Source organism: Phyllobates terribilis, unplaced genomic scaffold (assembly GCF_046119375.1).
Source record: "Phyllobates terribilis strain yellow unplaced genomic scaffold, ASM4611937v1 Scaffold_6__1_contigs__length_29720123, whole genome shotgun sequence".
NCBI lineage: Eukaryota > Metazoa > Chordata > Amphibia > Anura > Dendrobatidae > Phyllobates > Phyllobates terribilis.
In genome coordinates this window covers 4,102,352-4,127,705 of record NW_027362766.1, presented here as the reverse complement: position 1 = coordinate 4,127,705, position 25,354 = coordinate 4,102,352, and the positions used below count along the sequence as shown (strand labels likewise).

Here is a 25,354-nt window from a genome sequence, read left to right as displayed (position 1 = left end):
CCTGGCGCGGCCAAGGAAGATATATATACCGCCCTCACTACAGAGGGCCCCGATACCCAGTAGGTTACAGGACAGTCTCTCTGGCGACCGCTTATCCTAGGTGCAGTTCCTTGACTGACCTGAGGCTAAGAGGGCGCTAGCGAGTTGTGCTGTGTAGTGACGTTGAAGGGATAACACACTACCGTGTTCCCTGCGCTGGTTGCAGCTACCTGGCACTACTTTCTCTAGGTGCAGTACCTTGACTGACCTGAGAGGTAAGGGGGCGCCAGAGAGCTGCACCCACCGGCCGGCTTTCATCACAACAGGTATGAGCGACACCTGGCCTTCTCTATACCCCTAATACATCCCCCCATACACATACAGGTATGAGCGACACCTGGCCTTCTCTATACCCCTAATACATCCCCCCATACACATACAGGTATGAGCGACACCTGGCCTTCTCTATATTCCTAATACATCCCCCCATACACATACAGGTATGAGTGACACCTGGCCTTCTCTATACCCCTAATACATCCCCCCATACACATACAGGTATGAGCGACACCTGGCCTTCTCTATACCCCTAATACATCCCCCCATACACATACAGGTATGAGCGACACCTGGCCTTCTCTATACACCTAATACATCCCCCCCATACACATACAGGTATGAGCGACACCTGGCCTTCTCTATACCCCTAATACATCCCCCCATACACACACAGGTATGAGTGACACCTGGCCTTCTCTATACCCCTAATACATCTCCCCATACACATACATGTATCAGCGACACCTGGCCTTCTCTATACCCCTAATACATCCCCCCATACACATACAGGTATGAGTGACACCTGGCCTTCTCTATATTCCTAATACATCCCCCCATACACATACAGGTATGAGCGACACCTGGCCTTCTCTATACCCCTAATACATCCCCCCATACACATACAGGTATGAGTGACACCTGGCCTTCTCTATACCCCTAATACATCTCCCCATACACATACAGGTATGAGTGACACCTGGCCTTCTCTATACCCCTAATACATCCCCCCATACACATACAAGTATGAGTGACACCTGGCCTCTATACCCCTAATACATCCCCCCATACACATACAGGTATGAGTGACACCTGGCCTTCTCTATACCCCTAATACATCCCCCCATACACATACAGGTATGAGTGACACCTGGCCTTCTCTATACCCCTAATACATCCCCCCATACACATACAGGTATGAGCGACACCTGGCCTTCTCTATACCCCTAATACATCCCCCCATACACATACAGGTATGAGCGACACATGGCCTTCTCTATACCCCTAATACATCCCCCCATACACATACAGGTATGAGCGACACCTGGCCTTCTCTATACCCCTAATACATCCCCCCATACACATACAGGTATGAGCGACACCTGGCCTTCTCTATACCCCTAATACATCCCCCCATACACATACAGGTATGAGGGACACGTGGCCTTCTCTATACCCCTAATACATCGACCCCATACACATACAGGTATGAGCGACACCTGGCCTTCTCTATACCCCTAATACATCCCCCCATACACATACAGGAATGAGCGACACCTGGCCTTCTCTATACCCCTAATACATCCCCCCATACACATAGAGGTATGAGCGACACCTGGCCTTCTCTATACCCCTAATACATCCCCCCATACAGATACAGGTATGAGCGACACCTGGCCTTCTCTATACCCCTAATACATCCCCGCATACACATACAGGTATGAGCGACACCTGGCCTTCTCTATACCCCTAATACATCCCCGCATACACATACAGGTATGAGCGACACCTGGCCTTCTCTATACCCCTAATACATCCCCCCATACACATACAGGTATGAGCGACACCTGGCCTTCTCTATACCCCTAATACATCCCCCCATACACATACAGGTATGAGCGACACCTGGCCTTCTCTATACCCCTAATACATCCCCCCATACACATACAGGTGTGAGCGACACCTGGCCTTCTCCATACCCCTAATACATCCCCCCATACACATACAGGTATGAGCGACACCTGGCCTTCTCTATACCCCTAATACATCCCCCCATACACATACAGGTATGAGCGACACCTGGCCTTCTCTATACCCCTAATACATCCCCCCATACACATACAGGTATGAGCGACACCTGGCCTTCTCTATACCCCTAATACATCCCCCCATACACATACAGGTATGAGCGACACCTGGCCTTCTCTCTACCCCTAATACATCCCCCCATACACATACAGGTATGAGTGACACCTGGCCTTCTCTATATTCCTAATACATCCCCCCATACACATACAGGTATGAGCGACACCTGGCCTTCTCTATACCCCTAATACCTCCCCCCATACACATACAGGCATGAGCGACACCTGTCCTTCTCTATACCCCTAATACATCCCTCCATACACATACAGGTATGAGCGACACCTGGCCTTCTCTATACCCCTAATACATCCCCCCATACACATACAGGTATGAGCGACACCTGGCCTTCTCTATATCCCTAATACATCCCCCCATACACATACAGGTATGAGCGACACCTGGCCTTCTCTATACCCCTAATACATCCCCCCATACACATACAGGTATGAGCGACACCTGGCCTTCTCTATACCCCTAATACATCCCCCCATACACATACAGGTATGAGCGACACCTGGCCTTCTCTATATCCCTAATACATCCCCCCATACACATACAGGTATGAGCGACACCTGGCCTTCTCTATACCCCTAATACATCCCCCCATACACATACAGGTATGAGCGACACCTGGCCTTCTCTATACCCCTAATACATCCCCCCATACACATACAGGTATGAGCGACACCTGGCCTTCTCTATATTCCTAATACATCCCCCCATACACATACAGGTATGAGTGACACCTGGCCTTCTCTATACCCCTAATACATCCCCCCATACACATACAGGTATGAGCGACACCTGGCCTTCTCTATATTCCTAATACATCCCCCCATACACATACAGGTATGAGTGACACCTGGCCTTCTCTATACCCCTAATACATCCCCCCATACACATACAGGTATGAGCGACACCTGGCCTTCTCTATACCCCTAATACATCCCCCCATACACATACAGGTATGAGCGACACCTGGCCTTCTCTATACCCCTAATACATCCCCCCATACACATACAGGTATGAGCGACACCTGGCCTTCTCTATACCCCTAATACATCCCCCCATACACATACAGGTATGAGTGACACCTGGCCTTCTCTATACCCCTAATACATCTCCCCATACACATACAGGTATGAGTGACACCTGGCCTTCTCTATACCCCTAATACATCCCCCCATACACATACAGGTATGAGCGACACCTGGCCTTCTCTATATTCCTAATACATCCCCCCATACACATACAGGTATGAGCGACACCTGGCCTTCTCTATACCCCTAATACATCCCCCCATACACATACAGGTATGAGCGACACATGGCCTTCTCTATACCCCTAATACATCCCCCCATACACATACAGGTATGAGCGACACCTGGCCTTCTCTATACTCCTAATACATCCCCCCATACACATACAGGTATGAGCGACACCTGGCCTTCTCTATACCCCTAATACATCCCCCCATACACATACAGGTATGAGCGACACCTGGCCTTCTCTATACCCCTAATACATCCCCCCATACACATACAGGTATGAGCGACACCTGGCCTTCTCTATACCCCTAATACATTCCCCCATACACATACAGGTATGAGCGACACCTGGCCTTCTCTATACCCCTAATACATCCCCCCATACACATACAGGTATGAGCGACACCTGGCCTTCTCTCTACCCCTAATACATCCCCCCATACACATACAGGTATGAGCGACACCTGGCCTTCTCTATACCCCTAATACATCCCCCCCATACACATACAGGTATGAGCGACACCTGGCCTTCTCTATACCCCTAATACATCCCCCCATACACATACAGGTATGAGCGACACCTGGCCTTCTCTATACCCCTAATACATCCCCCCATACACATACAGGTATGAGCGACACCTGGCCTTCTCTATACCCCTAATACATCCCCCCCATACACATACAGGTATGAGCGACACCTGGCCTTCTCTATACCCCTAATACATCCCCCCATACACATACAGGTATGAGCGACACCTGGCCTTCTCTATACCCCTAATACATCCCCCCATACACATACAGGTATGAGCGACACCTGGCCTTCCCTATACCCCTAATACATCCCCCCATACAGATACAGGTATGAGCGACACCTGGCCTTCTCTATACCCCTAATACATCCCCCCATACACATACAGGTATGAGCGACACCTGGCCTTCTCTACACCCCTAATACATCCCCCCATACACATACAGGTATGAACGACACCTGGCCTTCTCTATACCCCTAATACATCCCCCCATACACATACAGGTATGAGCGACACCTGGCCTTCTCTATACCCCTAATACATCCCCCCATACACATACAAGTATGAGCGACACCTGGCCTTCTCTCTACACCTAATACATCCCCCCCATACACATACAGGTATGAGCGACACCTGGCCTTCTCTATACCCCTAATACATCCCCCCATACACATACAGGTATGAGCGACACCTGGCCTTCTCTATACCCCTAATACATCCCCCCATACACATACAGGTATGAGCGACACCTGGCCTTCTCTCTACACCTAATACATCCCCCCATACACATACAGGTATGAGCGACACCTGGCCTTCTCTCTACACCTAATACATCCCCCCCATACACATACAGGTATGAGCGACACCTGGCCTTCTCTATACCCCTAATACATCCCCCCATACACATACAGGTATGAGCGACACCTGGCCTTCTCTCTACACCTAATACATCCCCCCATACACATACAGGTATGAGCGACACCTGGCCTTCTCTCTACACCTAATACATCCCCCCCATACACATACAGGTATGAGCGACACATGGCCTTCTCTATACCCCTAATACATCCCCCCATACACATACAGGTATGAGCGACACTTGGCCTTCTCTCTACACCTAATACATCCCCCCCATACACATACAGGTATGAGCGACACATGGCCTTCTCTATACCCCTAATACATCCCCCCATACACATACAGGTATGAGCGACACCTGGCCTTCTCTCTACACCTAATACATCCCCCCCATACACATACAGGTATGAGCGACACATGGCCTTCTCTATACCCCTAATACATCCCCACATACAGGTATGAGTGACACCTGGCCTTCTCTATATTCCTAATACATCCCCCCATACACATACAGGTATGAGCGACACCTGGCCTTCTCTATATCCCTAATACATCCCCCCATACACATACAGGTATGAGCGACACCTGGCCTTCTCTATACCCCTAATACATCCCCCCATACACATACAGGTATGAGCGACACCTGGCCTTCTCTATACCCCTAATACATCCCCCCATACACATACAGGTATGAGCGACACCTGGCCTTCTCTCTACCCCTAATACATCTCCCCATACACATACAGGTATGAGCGACACCTGGCCTTCTCTATACCCCTAATACATCCCCCCATACACATACAGGTATGAGCGACACCTGGCCTTCCCTATACCCCTAATACATCCCCCCATACACATACAGGTATGAGCGACACCTGGCCTTCTCTATACCCCTAATACATCCCCCCATACACATACAGGTATGAGCGACACCTGGCCTTCTCTCTACACCTAATACATCCCCCCATACACATACAGGTATGAGCGACACCTGGCCTTCTCTATACCCCTAATACATCCCCCCATACACATACAGGCATGAGCGACACCTGGCTTTCTCTATACCCCTAATACATCCCCCCATACACATACAGGTATGAACGACACCTGGCCTTCTCTATACCCCTAATACATCCCCCCATACACATACAGGTATGAGCGACACCTGGCCTTCTCTACACCCCTAATACATCCCCCCATACACATACAGGTATGAGCGACACCTGGCTTTCTCTATACCCCTAATACATCCCCCCATACACATACAGGTATGAACGACACCTGGCCTTCTCTATACCCCTAATACATCCCCCCATACACATACAGGTATGAGCGACACCTGGCCTTCTCTATACCCCTAATACATCCCCCCATACACATACAGGTATGAGCGACACCTGGCCTTCTCTATACCCCTAATACATCTCCCCATACACATACAGGTATGAGCGACACCTGGCCTTCTCTATACCCCTAAGACATCCCCCCATACACATACAGGTATGAGCGACACCTGGCCTTCTCTATACCCCTAAGACATCCCCCCATACACATACAGGTATGAGCGACACCTGGCCTTCTCTATACCCCTAATACATCCCCCCCATACACATACAGGTATGAGCGACACCTGGCCTTCTCTATACCCCTAATACATCCCCCCATACACATACAAGTATGAGCGACACCTGGCCTTATCTCTACACCTAATACATCCCCCCCATACACATACAGGTATGAGCGACACCTGGCCTTCTCTCTACACCTAATACATCCCCCCCATACACATACAGGTATGAGCGACACCTGGCCTTCTCTCTACCCCTAATACATCCCCCCATACACATACAGGTATGAGCGACACCTGGCCTTCTCTATACCCCTAATACATCCCCCCATACACATACAAGTATGAGTGACACCTGGCCTTCTCTATACCCCTAATACATCCCCCCATACACATACAGGTATGAGCGACACCTGGCCTTCTCTCTACCCCTAATACATCCCCCCATACACATACAGGTATGAGCGACACCTGGCCTTCTCCATACCCCTAATACATCCCCCCATACACATACAGGTATGAGCGACACCTGGCCTTCTCTCTACCCCTAATACATCCCCCCATACACATACAGGTATGAGCGACACCTGGCCTTCTCTATACCCCTAATACATCCTCCCATACACATACAGGTATGAGCGACACCTGGCCTTCTCTATACCCCTAATACATCCCCCCATACACATACAAGTATGAGTGACACCTGGCCTTCTCTATACCCCTAATACATCCCCCCATACACATACAGGTATGAGCGACACCTGGCCTTCTCTATACTCCTAATACATCCCCCTATACACATACAGGTATGAGCGACACCTGGCCTTCTCTATACCCCTAATACATCCCCCCATACACATACAGGTATGAGCGACACCTGGCCTTCTCTCTACACCTAATACATCCCCCCATACACATACAGGTATGAACGACACCTGGCCTTCTCTATACCCCTAATACATCCCCCCATACACATACAGGTATGAGCGACACCTGGCCTTCTCTATACCCCTAATACATCCCCCCATACACATACAGGTAAGAGCGACACCTGGCCTTCTCTACTCCTAATACATCCCCCCATACACATACAGGTATGAGCGACACCTGGCCTTCTCTATACCCCTAATACATCCCCCCCATACACATACAGGTATGAGCGACACCTGGCCTTCTCTATACCCCTAATACATCCCCCCATACACATACAGGTATGAGCGACACCTGGCCTTCTCTATACCCCTAATACATCCCCCCATACACATACAGGTATGAGCGACACCTGGCCTTCTCTATACCCCTAATACATCCCCCCCATACACATACAGGTATGAGCGACACCTGGCCTTCTCTATACCCCTAATACATCCCCCCATACACATACAGGTATGAGCGACACCTGGCCTTCTCTATACCCCTAATACATCCCCCCATACACATACAGGTAAGAGCGACACCTGGCCTTCTCTACTCCTAATACATCCTCCCATACACATACAGGTATGAGCGACACCTGGCCTTCTCTACTCCTAATACATCCCCCCATACACATACAGGCATGAGCGACACCTGGCCTTCTCTATACCCCTAATACATCCCCCCATACACATACAGGCATGAGCGACACCTGGCCTTCTCTATACCCCTAATACATCCTCCCATACACATACAGGTATGAGCGACACCTGGCCTTCTCTATACCCCTAATACATCCCCCCATACACATACAGGTATGAGCGACACCTGGCCTTCTCTATACCCCTAATACATCCCCCCATACACATACAGGCATGAGCGACACCTGGCCTTCTCTATACCCCTAATACATCCCCCCATACACATACAGGCATGAGCGACACCTGGCCTTCTCTATACCCCTAATACATCCCCCCATACACATACAGGTATGAGCGACACCTGGCCTTCTCTATACCCCTAATACATCCCCCCATACACATACAGGTATGAGCGACACCTGGCCTTCTCTATACTCCTAATACATCCCCCATACACATACAGGTATGAGCGACACCTGGCCTTCTCTATACCCCTAATACATCCCCCCATACACATACAGGTATGAGTGACACCTGGCCTTCTCTATACCCCTAATACATCCTCCCATACACATACAGGCATGAGCGACACCTGGCCCTCTCTATACCCCTAATACATCCCCCCATACACATACAGGTATGAGCGACACCTGGCCTTCTCTATACCCCTAATACATCCCCCCATACACATACAGGTATGAGCGACACCTGGCCTTCTCTATACCCCTAATACAACCCCCCATACACATACAGGTATGAGTGACACCTGGCCTTCTCTATACCCCTAATACATCCTCCCATACACATACAGGCATGAGCGACACCTGGCCCTCTCTATACCCCTAATACATCCCCCCATACACATACAGGTAAGAGCGACACCTGTCCTTCTCTATACCCCTAATACATCCCCCCATACACATACAGGTAAGAGCGACACCTGGCCTTCTCTACTCCTAATACATCCCCCCATACACATACAGGTATGAGCGACACCTGGCCTTCTCTACTCCTAATACATCCCCCCATACACATACAGGTATGAGCGACACCTGGCCTTCTCTATACCCATAATACATCCTCCCATACACATACAGGTATGAGCGACACCTGGCCTTCTCTATACACCTAATACATCCTCCCATACACATACAGGTATGAGTGACACCTGGCCTTCTCTATACCCCTAATACATCCCCCCATACACATACAGGCATGAGCGACACCTGGCCTTCTCTATACACCTAATACATCCCCCCATACACATACAGGTATGAGCGACACCTGGCCTTCTCTATACACCTAATACATCCCCCCATACACATACAGGTATGAGAGACACCTGGCCTTCTCTATACACCTAATACATCCCCCCATACACATACAGGCATGAGCGACACCTGGCCTTCTCTATACCCCTAATACATCCCCCCATACACATACAGGTATGAGTGACACCTGGCCTTCTCTATACCCCTAATACATCCCCCCATACACATACAGGCATGAGCGACACCTGGCCTTCTCTATACCCCTAATACATCCCCCCATACACATACAGGTATGAGCGACACCTGGCCTTCTCTATACACCTAATACATCCCCCCATACACATACAGGTATGAGCGACACCTGGCCTTCTCTATACCCCTAATACATCCCCCCATACACATACAGGTATGAGCGACACCTGGCCTTCTCTATACCCATAATACATCCTCCCATACACATACAGGTATGAGCGACACCTGGCCTTCTCTATACACCTAATACATCCCCCCATACACATACAGGTATGAGTGACACCTGGCCTTCTCTATACCCCTAATACATCCCCCCATACACATACAGGTATGAGCGACACCTGGCCTTCTCTATACACCTAATACATCCCCCCATACACATACAGGTATGAGCGACACCTGGCCTTCTCTATACCCCTAATACATCCCCACATACACATACAGGTATGAGCGACACCTGGCCTTCTCTATACCCCTAATACATCCCCCCATACACATACAGGTATGAGCGACACCTGGCCTTCTCTATACACCTAATACATCTCCCCATACACATACAGGTATGAGCGACACCTGGCCTTCTCTATACCCCTAAGACATCCCCCCATACACATACAGGTATGAGCGACACCTGGCCTTCTCTATACCCCTAATACATCCCCCCATACACATACAGGTATGAGCGACACCTGGCCTTCTCTATACCCCTAATACATCCCCCCATACACATACAGGTATGAGCGACACCTGGCCTTCTCTATACTCCTAATACATCCCCCCATACACATACAGGTATGAGCGACACCTGGCCTTCTCTATACCCCTAATACATCCCCCCATACACATACAGGTATGAACGACACCTGGCCTTCTCTACTCCTAATACATCCCCCCATACACATACAGGTATGAGCGACACCTGGCCTTCTCTATACCCATAATACATCCCCCCATACACATACAGGTATGATCGACACCTGGCCTTCTCTATACCCCTAATACATCCCCCCATACACATACAGGTATGAACGACACCTGGCCTTCTCTATACCCCTAATACATCCCCCCATACACATACAGGTATGATCGACACCTGGCCTTCTCTACTCCTAGTACATCCCCCCATACACATACAGGTATGAGCGACACCTGGCCTTCTCTATACCCCTAATACATCCCCCCATACACATACAGGTATGAGCGACACCTGGCCTTCTCTACTCCTAATACATCCCCCCATACACATACAGGTATGAGCGACACCTGGCCTTCTCTATACCCCTAATACATCCCCGCATACACATACAGGTATGAGCGACACCTGGCCTTCTCTATACCCCTAATACATCCCCCCATACACATACAGGTATGAGCGACACCTGGCCTTCTCTATACCCCTAATACATCCCCCCCATACACATACAGGTATGAGCGACACCTGGCCTTCTCTATACACCTAATACATCCCCCCCATACACATACAGGTATGAACGACACCTGGCCTTCTCTATACCCCTAATACATCCCCCCTTACACATACAGGTATGAGCGACACCTGGCCTTCTCTATACCCCTAATACATACCCCCATACACATACAGGTATGAGCGACACCTGGCCTTCTCTATACACCTAATACATCCCCCCATACACATACAGGTATGAGCGACACCTGGCCTTCTCTATACTCCTAATACATCCCCCCATACACATACAGGTATGAGTGACACCTGGCCTTCTCTATACCCCTAATACATCCCCCCATACACATACAGGTGTGAGCGACACCTGGCCTTCTCTCTACCCCTAATACATCCCCGCATACACATACAGGTATGAGCGACACCTGGCCTTCTCTATACCCCTAATACATCCCCCCATACACATACAGGTATGAGCGAAACCTGGCCTTCTCTCTACCCCTAATACATCCCCCCATACACATACAGGTATGAGCGACACCTGGCCTTCTCTATACTCCTAATACATCCCCCCATACACATACAGGTATCAGCGACACCTGGCCTTCTCTATACCCCTAATACATCCCCGCATACACATACAGGTATGAGCGACACCTGGCCTTCTCTATACCCCTAATACATCCCCGCATACACATACAGGTATGAGCGACACCTGGCCTTCTCTATACCCCTAATACATCCCCCCATACACATACAGGTATGAGCGACACCTGTCCTTCTTTATACCCCTAATACATCCCCCCATACACATACAGGTATGATCGACACCTGGCCTACTCTATACCCCTAATACATCCCCATACACATACAGGTATGAGTGACACCTGGCCTTCTCTATACCCCTAATACATCCCCCCATACACATACAGGTATGAGCGACACCTGGCCTTCTCTATACCCCTAATACATCCCCCCATACACATACAGGTATGAGCGACACCTGTCCTTCTTTATACCCCTAATACATCCCCCCATACACATACAGGTATGATCGACACTTGGCCTACTCTATACCCCTAATACATCCCCCCATACACATACAGGTATGAGCGACACCTGGCCTTCTCTATACCCCTAATACATCCCCCCATACACATACAGGTATGAGCGACACCTGGCCTTCTCTATACCCCTAATACATCCCCCCATACACATACAGGTATGAGCGACACCTGGCCTTCTCTATACCCCTAATACATCCCCCCATACACATACAGGTATGAGCGACACCTGGCCTTCTCTATACCCCTAATACATCTCCCCATACACATACAGGTATGAGCGACACCTGGCCTTCTCTATACCCCTAATACATCCCCCCATACACATACAGGTATGAGCGACACCTGGCCTTCTCTATACCCCTAATACATCCCCCCATACACATACAGGTATGAGCGACACCTGGCCTTCTCTATACCCCTAATACATCCCCCCATACACATACAGGTATGAGCGACACCTGGCCTTCTCTATACCCCTAATACATCCCCCCATACACATACAGGTATGAGCGACACCTGGCCTTCTCTCTACCCCTAATACATCCCCCCATACACATACAGGTATGAGCAACACCTGGCCTTCTCTATACCCCTAATACATCCCCATACACATACAGGTATGAGTGACACCTGGCCTTCTCTATACCCCTAATACATCCCCCCATACACATACAGGTATGAGCGACACCTGGCCTTCTCTATACCCCTAATACATCCCCATACACATACAGGTATGAGTGACACCTGGCCTTCTCTATACCCCTAATACATCCCCCCATACACATACAGGTATGAGCGACACCTGGCCTTCTCTATACCCCTAATACATCCCCATACACATACAGGTATGAGTGACACCTGGCCTTCTCTATACCCCTAATACATCCCCCCATACACATACAGGTATGAGCGACACCTGGCCTTCTCTATACCCCTAATACATCCCCCCCATACACATACAGGTATGAGCGACACCTGGCCTTCTCTATACCCCTAATACATCCCCCCATACACATACAGGTATGAGCGACACCTGGCCTTCTCTATACCCCTAATACATCCCCCCATACACATACAGGTATGAGCGACACCTGGCCTTCTCTACTCCTAATACATCCCCCCCATACACATACAGGTATGAGCGACACCTGGCCCTCTCTATACCCCTAATAGATCCCCCCATACACATACAGGTATGAGCGACACCTGGCCTTCTCTATACCCCTAATACATCCCCATACACATACAGGTATGAGTGACACCTGGCCTTCTCTATACCCCTAATACATCGCCCCATACACATACAGGTATGAGCGACACCTGGCCTTCTCTATACCCCTAATACATCCCCCCATACACATACAGGTATGAGTGACACCTGGCCTTCTCTATACCCCTAATACATCCCCCCATACACATACAGGTATGAGCGACACCTGGCCTTCTCTATACACATAATACATCCCCCCATACACATACAGGTATGAGCGACACCTGGCCCTCTCTATACCCCTAATACATCGCCCCATACACATACAGGTATGAGCGACACCTGGCCTTCTCTATACCCCTAATACATCCCCCCATACACATACAGGTATGAGCGACACCTGGCCCTCTCTATACCCCTAATACATCGCCCCATACACATACAGGTATGAGCGACACCTGGCCTTCTCTATACCCCTAATACATCCCCCCATACACATACAGGTATGAGCGACACCTGGCCCTCTCTATACCCCTAATACATCCCCCCATACACATACAGGTATGAGCGACACCTGGCCTTCTCTACTCCTAATACATCCCCCCCATACACATACAGGTATGAGCGACACCTGGCCTTCTCTACTCCTAATACATCCCCCCATACACATACAGGTATGAGCGACACCTGGCCTTCTCTACTCCTAATACATCCCCCCCATACACATACAGGTATGAGCGACACCTGGCCCTCTCTATACCCCTAATACATCCCTCCATACACATACAGGTATGAGCAACACCTGGCCTTCTCTATACCCCTAATACATCCCCCCATACACATACAGGTATGAGCGACACCTGGCCTTCTCTATACCCCTAATACATCCCCCCATACACATACAGGTATGAGCGACACCTGGCCTTCTCTATACCCCTAATACATCCCCCCATACACATACAGGTATGAGTGACACCTGGCCTTCTCTATACCCCTAATACATCCCCCCATACACATACAGGTATGAGCGACACCTGGCCTTCTCTATACCCCTAATACATCCCCGCATACACATACAGGTATGAGCGACACCTGGCCTTCTCTACTCCTAATACATCCCCCCCATACACATACAGGTATGAGCGACACCTGGCCCTCTCTATACCCCTAATACATCCCCCCATACACATACAGGTATGAGTGACGCCTGGCCTTCTCTACTCCTAATACATCCCCCCATACACATACAGGTATGAGCGACACCTGGCCTTCTCTACTCCTAATACATCCCCCCCATACACATACAGGTATGAGCGACACCTGGCCCTCTCTATACCCCTAATACATCCCCCCATACACATACAGGTATGAGCGACACCTGGCCTTCTCTATACCCCTAATACATCCCCCCATACACATACAGGTATGAGCGACACCTGGCCTTCTCTATACTCCTAATACATCCCCCCATACACATACAGGTATGAGCGACACCTGGCCTTCTCTACTCCTAATACATCCCCCCATACACATACAGGTATGAGCGACACCTGGCCTTCTCTATACCCCTAATACATCCCCCCATACACATACAGGTATGAGCGACACCTGGCCTTCTCTATACTCCTAATACATCCCCCCATACACATACAGGTATGAGCGACACCTGGCCTTCTCTATACCCCTAATACATCCCCCCATACACATACAGGTATGAGTGACACCTGGCCTTCTCTATACCCCTAATACATCCCCCCATACACATACAGGTATGAGCGACACCTGGCCTTCTCTATACCCCTAATACATCCCCCCATACACATACAGGTATGAGCGACACCTGGCCTTCTCTACTCCTAATACATCTCCCCATACACATACAGGTATGAGCGACACCTGGCCTTCTCTATACCCCTAATACATCCCCATACACATACAGGTATGAGCGACACCTGGCCTTCTCTATACCCCTAATACATCCCCCCATACACATACAGGTATGAGCGACACCTGGCCTTCTCTATACACCTAATAGATCCCCCCATACACATACAGGTATGAGCGACACCTGGCCTTCTCTCTACACCTAATAGATCCCCCCATACACATACATGTATCAGCGACACCTGGCCTTCTCTATACCCCTAATACATCCCCCCATACACATACAGGTATGAGCGACACCTGGCCTTCTCTATACCCCTAATACATCCCTCCATACACATACAGGTATGAGCGACACCTGGCCTTCTCTATACCCCTAATACATCCCCCCATACACATACAGGTATGAGCGACACCTGGCCTTCTCTATACCCCTAATACATCCCCCCATACACATACAGGTATGAGCGACACCTGGCCTTCTCTATACCCCTAATACATCCCCCCATACACATACAGGTATGAGGGACACCTGGCCTTCCCTATACCCCTAATACATCCCCCCCATACACATACAGGTATGAGGGACACCTGGCCTTCCCTATACCCCTAATACATCCCCCCCATACACATACAGGTATGAGCGACACCTGGCCTTCTCTATACCCCTAATACATCCCCCCCATACACATACAGGTATGAGTGACACCTGGCCTTCCCTATACCCCTAATACATCCCCCCATACACATACAGGTATGAGCAACACCTGGCCTTCTCTATACCCCTAATACATCCCCCCATACACATACAGGTATGAGCGACACCTGGCCTTCTCTATACCCCTAATACATCCCCCCATACACATACAGGTATGAGCGACACCTGGCCTTCTCTATACCCCTAATACATCCCCCTATACACATACAGGTAAGAGCGACACCTGGCCTTCTCTATACCCCTAATACATCCCCCCATACACATACAGGTATGAGCGACACCTGGCCTTCTCTATACCCCTAATACATCCCCCCATACACATACAGGTATGAGCGACACCTGGCCTTCTCTATACCCCTAATACATCCCCCCATACACATACAGGTATGAGCGACACCTGGCCTTCTCTATACCCCTAATACATCCCCCATACACACACAGGTATGAGCGACACCTGGCCTTCTCTATACCCCTAATACATCCCCCCATACACATACAGGTATGAGCGACACCTGGCCTTCTCTATACCCCTAATACATCCCCCCATACACATACAGGTATGAGCGACACCTGGCCTTCCCTATACCCCTAATACATCCCCCCATACACATACAGGTATGAGTGACACATGGCCTTCTCTATACCCCTAATACATCCCTCCATACACATACAGGTATGAGCGACACCTGGCCTTCTCTATACCCCTAATACATCCCCCCATACACACACAGGTATGAGAGACACCTGGCCTTCTCTATACCCCTAATACATCCCCCCATACACATACAGGTATGAGCGACACCTGGCCTTCTCTATAGCCCTAATACATCCCCCCCATACACATACAGGTATGAGCGACACCTGGCCTTCTCTATACCCCTAATACATCCCCCCATACACATACAGGTATGAGTGACACCTGGCCTTCTCTATACCCCTAATACATCCCCCCATACACACACAGGTATGAGAGACACCTGGCCTTCTCTATACACCTAATACATCCCCCCATACACATACAGGTATGAGCGACACCTGGCCTTCTCTATACCCCTAATACATCCACCCATACACATACAGGTATGAGCGACACCTGGCCTTCTCTATACCCCTAATACATCCCCCCATACACATACAGGTATGAGCGACACCTGGCCTTCTCTATACCCCTAATACATCCCCCCATACACACACAGGTATGAGAGACACCTGGCCTTCTCTATACACATAATACATCCCCCCATACACATACAGGTATGAGCGACACCTGGCCTTCTCTATACTCCTAATACATCCCCCCATACACATACAGGTATGAGCGACACCTGGCCTTCTCTATACCCCTAATACATCCCCCCATACACATACAGGTATGAGCGACACCTGGCCTTCCCTATACCCCTAATGCATCCTCCCATACACATACAGGTATGAGCGAAACCTGGCCTTCTCTATACCCCTAATACATCCCCCCATACACATACAGGTATGAGCGACACCTGGCCTTCTCTATACCCCTAATACATCCCCCCATACACATACAGGTATGAGCGACACCTGGCCTTCTCTATACCCCTAATACATCCCCCCATACACATACAGGTATGAGCGACACCTGGCCTTCTCTATACCCCTAATACATCCCCCCATACACATACAGGTATGAGTGACACCTGGCCTTCTCTATACCCCTAATACATCCCCACATACACATACAGGTATGAGCGACACCTGGCCTTCTCTATACCCCTAATACATCCCCACATACACATACAGGTATGAGCGACACCTGGCCTTCTCTATACCCCTAATACATCCCCCCATACACATACAGGTATGAGCGACACCTGGCCTTCTCTATACCCCTAATACATCCCCCCATACACATACAGGTGTGAGCGACACCTGGCCTTCTCTATACCCCTAATACATCCCCCCATACACATACATGTATGAGAGACACCTGGCCTTCTCTATACCCCTAATACATCCCCATACACATACAGGTATGAGCGACACCTGGTCTTCTCTATACCCCTAATACATCCCCCCATACACATACAGGTATGAGCGACACCTGGCCTTCTCTACTCCTAATACATCCCCCCATACACATACAGGTATGAGCGACACCTGGCCTTCTCTATACCCCTAATACATCCCCCCATACACATACAGGTATGAGCGACACCTGGCCTTCTCTATACCCCTAATACATCTCCCCATACACATACAGGTATGAGCGACACCTGGCCTTCTCTATACCCCTAATACATCTCCCCATACACATACAGGTATGAGCGACACCTTCCCTTCTCTATACCCCTAATACATCCCCCCATACACATACAGGTATGAGCGACACCTGTCCTTCTCTCTACGCCTAATACATCCCCCCATACACATACAGGTATGAGCGACACCTGGCCTTCTCTATACCCCTAATACATCCCCCCATACACATACAGGTATGAGTGACACCTGGCCTTCTCTATACCCCTAATACATCCCCCCATACACATACAGGTATGAGCGACACCTGGCCTTCTCTATACCCCTAATACATCCCCCCATACACATACAGGTATGAGCGACACCTGGCCTTCTCTATATCCCTAATACATCCCCCCATACACATACAGGTATGAGCGACACCTGGCCTTCTCTATACCCCTAATACATCCCCCCATACACATACAGGTATGAGTGACACCTGGCCTTCTCTATACCCCTAATACATCCCCCCATACACATACAGGTATGAGCGACACCTGGCCTTCTCTCTACCCCTAATACATCCCCCCATACACATACAGGTATGAGCGACACCTGGCCTTCTCTATACCCCTAATACATCCCCCCATACACATACAGGTATGAGGGACACGTGGCCTTCTCTATACCCCTAATACATCCCCCCATACACATACAGGTATGAGTGACACCTGGCCTTCTCTATACCCCTAATACATCCCCCCATACACATACAGGTATGAGCGACACCTGGCCTTCTCTATACCCCTAATACATCCCCCCATACACATACAGGTATGAGCGACACCTGGCCTTCTCTATACCCCTAATACATCCCCATACACATACTGGTATGAGTGACACCTTGTTCCCGTCATCTGCCATATCCTATGACCGGAGCTCGGACCCGTCTTCTGTTCCTAGTCTTATCACTTGTTTTCATGCTGCACATTGTTCGGTCAGGACTGTGCACAACGGATTATTCGCAGACCCCTAACGTTGATTCTTGGGGACAGCAGAAATAAGATCTCTGCCACCTGAGACCCATGTAATAAACATAACCAGAACTTACGGAGAATCCAGCCCAGGACGGACACGAATGTTTGATTTTGGTGTTTGTGGTGATGGACGCTGTGACCAGACTGAAGGTGACTATCAGGACCCCCAGAATCACCTGCACAAAGCCCAGCGCCAGCAGAACATGTGTCCAAGCCCGGTGAAGCCTCAGCTGGGAAAGGCTGCGGGATGTCCGTCCGGTAAGGGAAAAGCTGGAATCTGTTGGGGAGGGCATCACTACGCAGGGCTCCAATGTCGGCGCTCATCAGGAGACCCCCATCTACCATAACAGGAGCTTCGCCAAAGAGGTGCCCAGTTACTGCGTCAATCTGAAGACCACAATCCCCACCCGAGGGAGCGATTAACCCCTAATGCACAACAATCCCAAAAAGTTGAATGGAAGAAAGCCAAGGTCATCCACATAATTATATCAGTCTCAGGATAGCCCCTAATCCAAGCGTCTCGTGGGGCAAGATGGAGTCGTCACGGAGCGGAAACAACAAACTTCTGACCTCGGACATCATCATACCGGAGGGGACAGGACATAACCAAATCTGGGATGGTGGGGCCGGGCGGACAACACTGCAGACACTGGTAAAATGATGCCCCCAGATGACTATGGACACTACAGAAACAACTGGGAAGGAATGGTTGAAAGCAGAGATCTGGATGAATGATGGATGAGCGAATGGACCCAACAGTGTAGAAGCTCCGGATTCTGGAGGAAACCAGAGAAGTAGTGACCAGAAGACTTAATCCAGATGAAAGAGCCCACAAAAGTGTAACCCTGGGCTCCAGTCATTCACAAAGGTAGAAGCCCACCTATTTCTATGGGGGTCCTGAAATCATGTGTGCTGAAGGAGGAGAGGCCATTACTCAAACTTCAGAAGTGGTAGTAGGAACACCGATCCACTCCGGGATGTCCGTCAGCAGAATCCGGGACCCATCACACCGGGTTGTCCGTCAGCAGAATCCGGGACCCATCACACCGGGATGTCCGTCAGCAGAGTCCGGGACCCATCACACCGGGGTGTCCTTCAGCAGAATCCAGGGCCCATCACACCGGGGTGTCCTTCAGCAGAATCCAGGGCCCATCACACCGGGGTGTCAGTCAGCAGAATCCGGGACCCATCACACCGGGATGTCCGTCAGCAGAGTCCGGGACCCATCACACCGGGTTGTCCGTCAGCAGAATCCGGGACCCATCACACCGGGATGTCAGTCAGCAGAGTCCGGGACCCATCACACCGGGTTGTCCGTCAGCAGAATCCGGGACCCATCACACCGGGGTGTCCTTCAGCAGAATCCAGGGCCCATCACACCGGGGTGTCAGTCAGCAGAGTCCAGGACCCATCACACCAGGTTGTCCGTCAGCAGAATCCGGGACCCATCACACCGGGGTGTCCTTCAGCAGAATCCAGGGCCCATCACACCGGGGTGTCAGTCAGCAGAGTCCAGGACCCATCACACCGGGATGTCCGTCAACAGAGTCCAGGACCCATCACACCGGGGTGTCCGTCAGCAGAGTCCAGGACCCATCACACCGGGGTGTCCATCAGCGGAGTCTGGATTGTCCAACGGGGAACTCAATCCAGAGCAAAGCTGCAGAAATATTCCTCCGGCATCTGCTCAGCATCCTCAACGCTGCAGTACTGCACAGACCCCCCTCCTTCCATACAGCAAGGCAGGCTGGGAAATGTAGTCTGCATGGGGTGGGGGCCTGTGATGTCACACATTTAAAGGGACAGTAAGCATTAACCTTTCACGTGCTGTACAAATCAAACTGGTCTTCAGCTCCCACTAACCAGCTGAAAATGAAGAGATATGCTGGAAAGGACAAGGGAAAAAAACAGAGAAACCCTCCATTTTGGCTGATGGGGGTTAGATGTGTTATATAAAAGGATTTGAAGTCCTCGGCTGAAGAGCTAGCACTCATCAGCATACTGATTGGTGCTGGCCTGATGCAAAGCTATCCAGAAATAAGAGGCGTATTACGGCTCTGCTCCCATCCCCCATCCCCCTGCGGACCAGTACTCTAATGGAACCCTTTTATCTGGATCCTGGACGTCTGCTCGGGTTTCAGTCAGCAGAAAGGAAATGAACGTCAAACTCATCTTTTATTTATGCCTCATATTCTTAAACAGCTCCTGCGCCAAGTGCAGCCGACACCACCTCCTCCCGCGCAGCTCAGCGAGGACCCTTCCCGAGGGAGGAGGAGGAGACCACCCCAACATGCGGGGAAGTACCACATGGTGCAAGATGTCAGGAGACCTAATGGAGAAATGGTCTGCACCAAGAGCCCTACTGAGGGGGACAGATGCAAAAATGATGCCCCTCCGAACCCCGTCGTAAATGCAAAGAGACAAAGAGCCCATCAGCTTCATAAAATGGTTTAATTTGGCGTCAGCTGGTCGACAGATCTGAGCCCTCGCCAACGTCGGGAACAATCTGAGACCACATGCATTACCCCTTTAACAGAACATACATGTAAACATGAGGCATGCATCCCCCTCCCGACATCACAGGGACAACCGGCATTTACTGAAGAGCCCTTCACAGGCAGAGAAGGGTTAATCCTGAGTGGGAAGGTGCTATGGCCTGGCAGGTGGGAAGCAGGTATGACAACCACAGACAGGTGTCACCTGCACGCTCCGCCCGTACAGTGCAACACTCTCAGCTCGGACAACATTGTGTTAATACAGACACACAAGCATTAATGGATGGCAGCAAGACCACCGCCAGCACAGAGCATCGGCTGCCAGCTCCGGGAGGAGCTGCCGCAGTACAGTCCGACAGTGCGGGGATGTTGCAGATAGATGGCGCTCCTCTCACGTTCCACCTTAAGGCTTGAATGCATTCTGCGCAGCCCCCGCTGCTACGTTGGTCGCTGCTGTACGAACCGCACTATTGGAAAACACACCGGCAGCAAATTCTTCCTGGGCCTTCTGGAAACTTGCACCAGTCCGGCGGTAAATGGAGTGAATCTGAGGGGGGAACAGAAGGTGTCACGAACCACGAACCTAAAGTATCTTCATGCAGTTAGCCAAAGAATTAATATCTTATAGATAGGAGCAACCATATACATGCCCTCTGGAAGATGGGACCCACCAACCATATACATGCCCTCTGGAAGATGGGACCCGCCAACCATATACATGCCCTCTGGAAGATGGGACCCGCCAACCATATACATGCCCTCTGGAAGATGGGACCCGCCAACCATATACATGCCCTCTGGAAGATGGGACCCGCCAACCATATACATGCCCTCTGGAAGACGGGACCCGCCAACCATATACATGCCCTCTGGAAGACGGGACCCGCCAACCATATACATGCCCTCTGGAAGACGGGACCCCACCAACCATATACATGCCCTCTGGAAGACGGGACCCACCAACCATATACATGCCCTCTGGAAGACGGGACCCACCAACCATATACATGCCCTCTGGAAGACGGGACCCACCAACCATATACATGCCCTCTGGAAGACGGGACCCACCAACCATATACAAGCCCTCTGGAAGACGGGACCCGCCAACCATATACATGCCCTCTGGAAGACGGGACCCGCCAACCATATACATGCCCTCTGGAAGACGGGACCCGCCAACCATATACATGCCCTCTGGAAGACGGGACCCGCCAACCATATACATGCCCTCTGGAAGACGGGACCCGCCAACCATATACATGCCCTCTGGAAGACGGGACCCGCCAACCATATACATGCCCTCTGGAAGACGGGACCCGCCAACCATATACATGCCCTCTGGAAGACGGGACCCGCCAACCATATACATGCCCTCTGGAAGACGGGACCCGCCAACCATATACATGCCCTCTGGAAGACGGGACCCGCCAACCATATACATGCCCTCTGGAAGACGGGACCCGCCAACCATATACATGCCCTCTGGAAGACGGGACCCGCCAACCATATACATGCCCTCTGGAAGACGGGACCCGCCAACCATATACATGCCCTCTGGAAGACGGGACCCACCAACCATATACATGCCCTCTGGAAGATGGGACCCACCAACCATATACATGCCCTCTGGAAGATGGGACCCACCAACCATATACATGCCCTCTGGAAGATGGGACCCCACCAACCATATACATGCCCTCTGGAAGATGGGACCCCACCAACCATATACATGCCCTCTGGAAGATGGGACCCACCAACCATATACATGCCCTCTGGAAGATGGGACCCACCAACCATATACATGCCCTCTGGAAGATGGGACCCACCAACCATATACATGCCCTCTGGAAGATGGGACCCACCAACCATATACATGCCCTCTGGAAGATGGGACCCACCAACCATATACATGCCCTCTGGAAGATGGGACCCACCAACCATATACATGCCCTCTGGAAGATGGGACCCACCAACCATATACATGCCCTCTGGAAGATGGGACCCACCAACCATATACATGCCCTCTGGAAGATGGGACCCACCAACCATATACATGCCCTCTGGAAGATGGGACCCACCAACCATATACATGCCCTCTGGAAGATGGGACCCACCAACCATATACATGCCCTCTGGAAGATGGGACCCACCAACCATATACATGCCCTCTGGAAGACGGGACCAACCACACCCTGGGACCCACCACACCCAGGCTCCATATTCCTTACTCACCCTCTTCAGCATGATGATGCCCATGACGGCGGTGGAGGTAAGAAGCACGGCAACGATCATCATGAATATGGAGGTCCCAGTATAGCCTTGTTTCAGGGCAGTGAGAGCGGAGACCCAGCCACTAGAAAAGGACGGAGACCAGAGAAGATGCGTAACAATCCCGCACACGCCGAATGCAGACGGAGATCTGATGTGAATACCCAGTACCTGAAGCCCCATCCGGAGATCCCCACCGCCTCCAGCACGTACACAATGTCCTGGACGAAATAGATGAAGAAGAACAGGAAGAAGTTGAAAGAACTGTCGCTCCTGAGGAGAGAAATCAGATAAAGACAAAACGTTATATGGGACTGGTCCGAGACAGGAAATCCCAGCAGCGTCATCACTGATAGAAATGGTTCTCAGAAGTGTGATGGCATCTGGACTGAGAGACTGCATGCTGTGTATGAACCAGCTAAAGGCCTGCAGAAGAGTCGTGGCCTGCAGAAGAGCCGTGGCCTGCAGAAGAGCTGTGGCCTGCAGAAGAGCCGTGGCCTGCAGAAGAGCCGTGGCCTGCAGAAGAGCCGTGGCCTGCAGAAGAGCCGTGGCCTGCAGAAGAGCCGGGCCGCCGTGCGGCCGGCGGGAGGATCGTCGTGCCACCGAGCTGCCAGACACAGATTTCACTTCTCACTCAGAGTCGGGCACTCGGTGACCATCATCACATAGGCCACCACTAGTTTAGTTGGACATGAAAAGGGTCTTCAATATCTTCCATTTAGCAACTTCTCTCAGCTTTGTCATATTGGGAGAGGAGCTCTGCATTACACCGTAACATCGCCAATCCTGAATGGGACAATCACCTTTGTACATGAGTCAATGATCCTGGTAACACACAGGGAGGCATGGTTGTATATGGAGGTATCGGTTCTCAGATGTCTGCTCCTTCACCGAAACCACAGAATAAGAAACTTGCACATTGTGAAGCCTATATTTGCAGATCAGAAACCTAGGATCCATATGTGATGACACAGCTTTTCTTCTTAATTATGCCAAACATACATTGCGTAGGCCAGGAGCCATACACCTTTATTTTTATGTTGACTTTTGAACTTGTGCTCCTCTTTGATTGCTCAACACAGACTATTGTTTGAATAATCCTGAATGTTGATCACTTGAGTTGATATTTGGTAATTGATGAATGGCTGTTATCTACAACATATTGTCTGACAGTTTTGTAATACAGCAACTCAGGGTCGTTGAACAATGGATATTTGCTAAATAAGTTAAAAACCATTGTAGGGTGTTTGTCAGTCAACATTATGGGATGATCTGTGGCTACTTGAGCATTGTGAATTAATATCATGATCCCTGACCCTTGAACTGTGAATGATGGCTTGAAAGGACAAATGTGAACTATAAATATGGGGTCTCTGCATCTGTTCTGAGAGACACTACAGGATGACAGCCAAAGGGACCACAGACCTGGCTGGAAAAATACAGAACTGCTCCATTGACCATTGCTGAACTATCAGAGAGGATTTGAAGAATCCCAGGTTGGGACAATCAGGTCACCCGGCCACATATCTCATGACTCTAATACCAGCAGGCCAGCGGA

At 50.3% G+C, this 25,354-nt stretch overlaps 2 protein-coding genes across 7 annotated transcripts in view; both read right to left on the bottom strand.

Annotated features, from left to right (window-relative positions):
* The window catches only part of ENTREP3 (endosomal transmembrane epsin interactor 3), a 62,189-nt gene extending 41,399 nt beyond the window's left edge, over nt 1–20,790 (bottom strand). For 2 of the 6 annotated variants that reach the window (XM_073637293.1, XM_073637294.1), the window contains exon 1: nt 19,108–20,790. In XM_073637293.1, the coding sequence (XP_073493394.1) occupies nt 19,108–19,326 (219 nt within the window). In that variant the 5' untranslated portion in view covers nt 19,327–20,790. The remainder of the gene's footprint in view (nt 1–19,107) is intronic. The other 4 variants (XM_073637295.1, XM_073637296.1, XM_073637297.1 and 1 more) reach the window with 2 other exon arrangements.
* A 675-nt stretch (nt 20,791–21,465) lies between these two features.
* On the bottom strand, nt 21,466–24,158 carry SCAMP3 (secretory carrier membrane protein 3). The gene is made up of 3 exons (XM_073637292.1): nt 23,968–24,158; nt 23,761–23,881; nt 21,466–22,075 (listed from the first exon to the last, which is right to left on the bottom strand). The coding sequence occupies exons 1-3, from the start codon at nt 24,141–24,143 to the stop codon at nt 21,932–21,934; spliced, it is 441 nt and encodes a 146-aa protein (XP_073493393.1). The 5' UTR covers nt 24,144–24,158; the 3' UTR covers nt 21,466–21,931.
* Between the last annotated feature and the right edge of the window lie 1,196 nt (nt 24,159–25,354).

Bases quoted from the DNA above. Each gene is read 5' to 3' on its own strand.
- SCAMP3 (XM_073637292.1), bottom strand. From the start codon at position 24,143: ATGACGCTGCTGGGATTTCCTGTCTCGGACCAGTCCCATATAACGTTT. The intron at 23,882-23,967 runs GTACTGGGTATT...GTCCTTTTCTAG, and splicing joins ATCTCCGGATGGGGCTTCAG to TGGCTGGGTCTCCGCTCTCA. The intron at 22,076-23,760 runs GTGAGTAAGGAA...TTCCCCCCTCAG, and splicing joins GCATCATCATGCTGAAGAGG to ATTCACTCCATTTACCGCCG.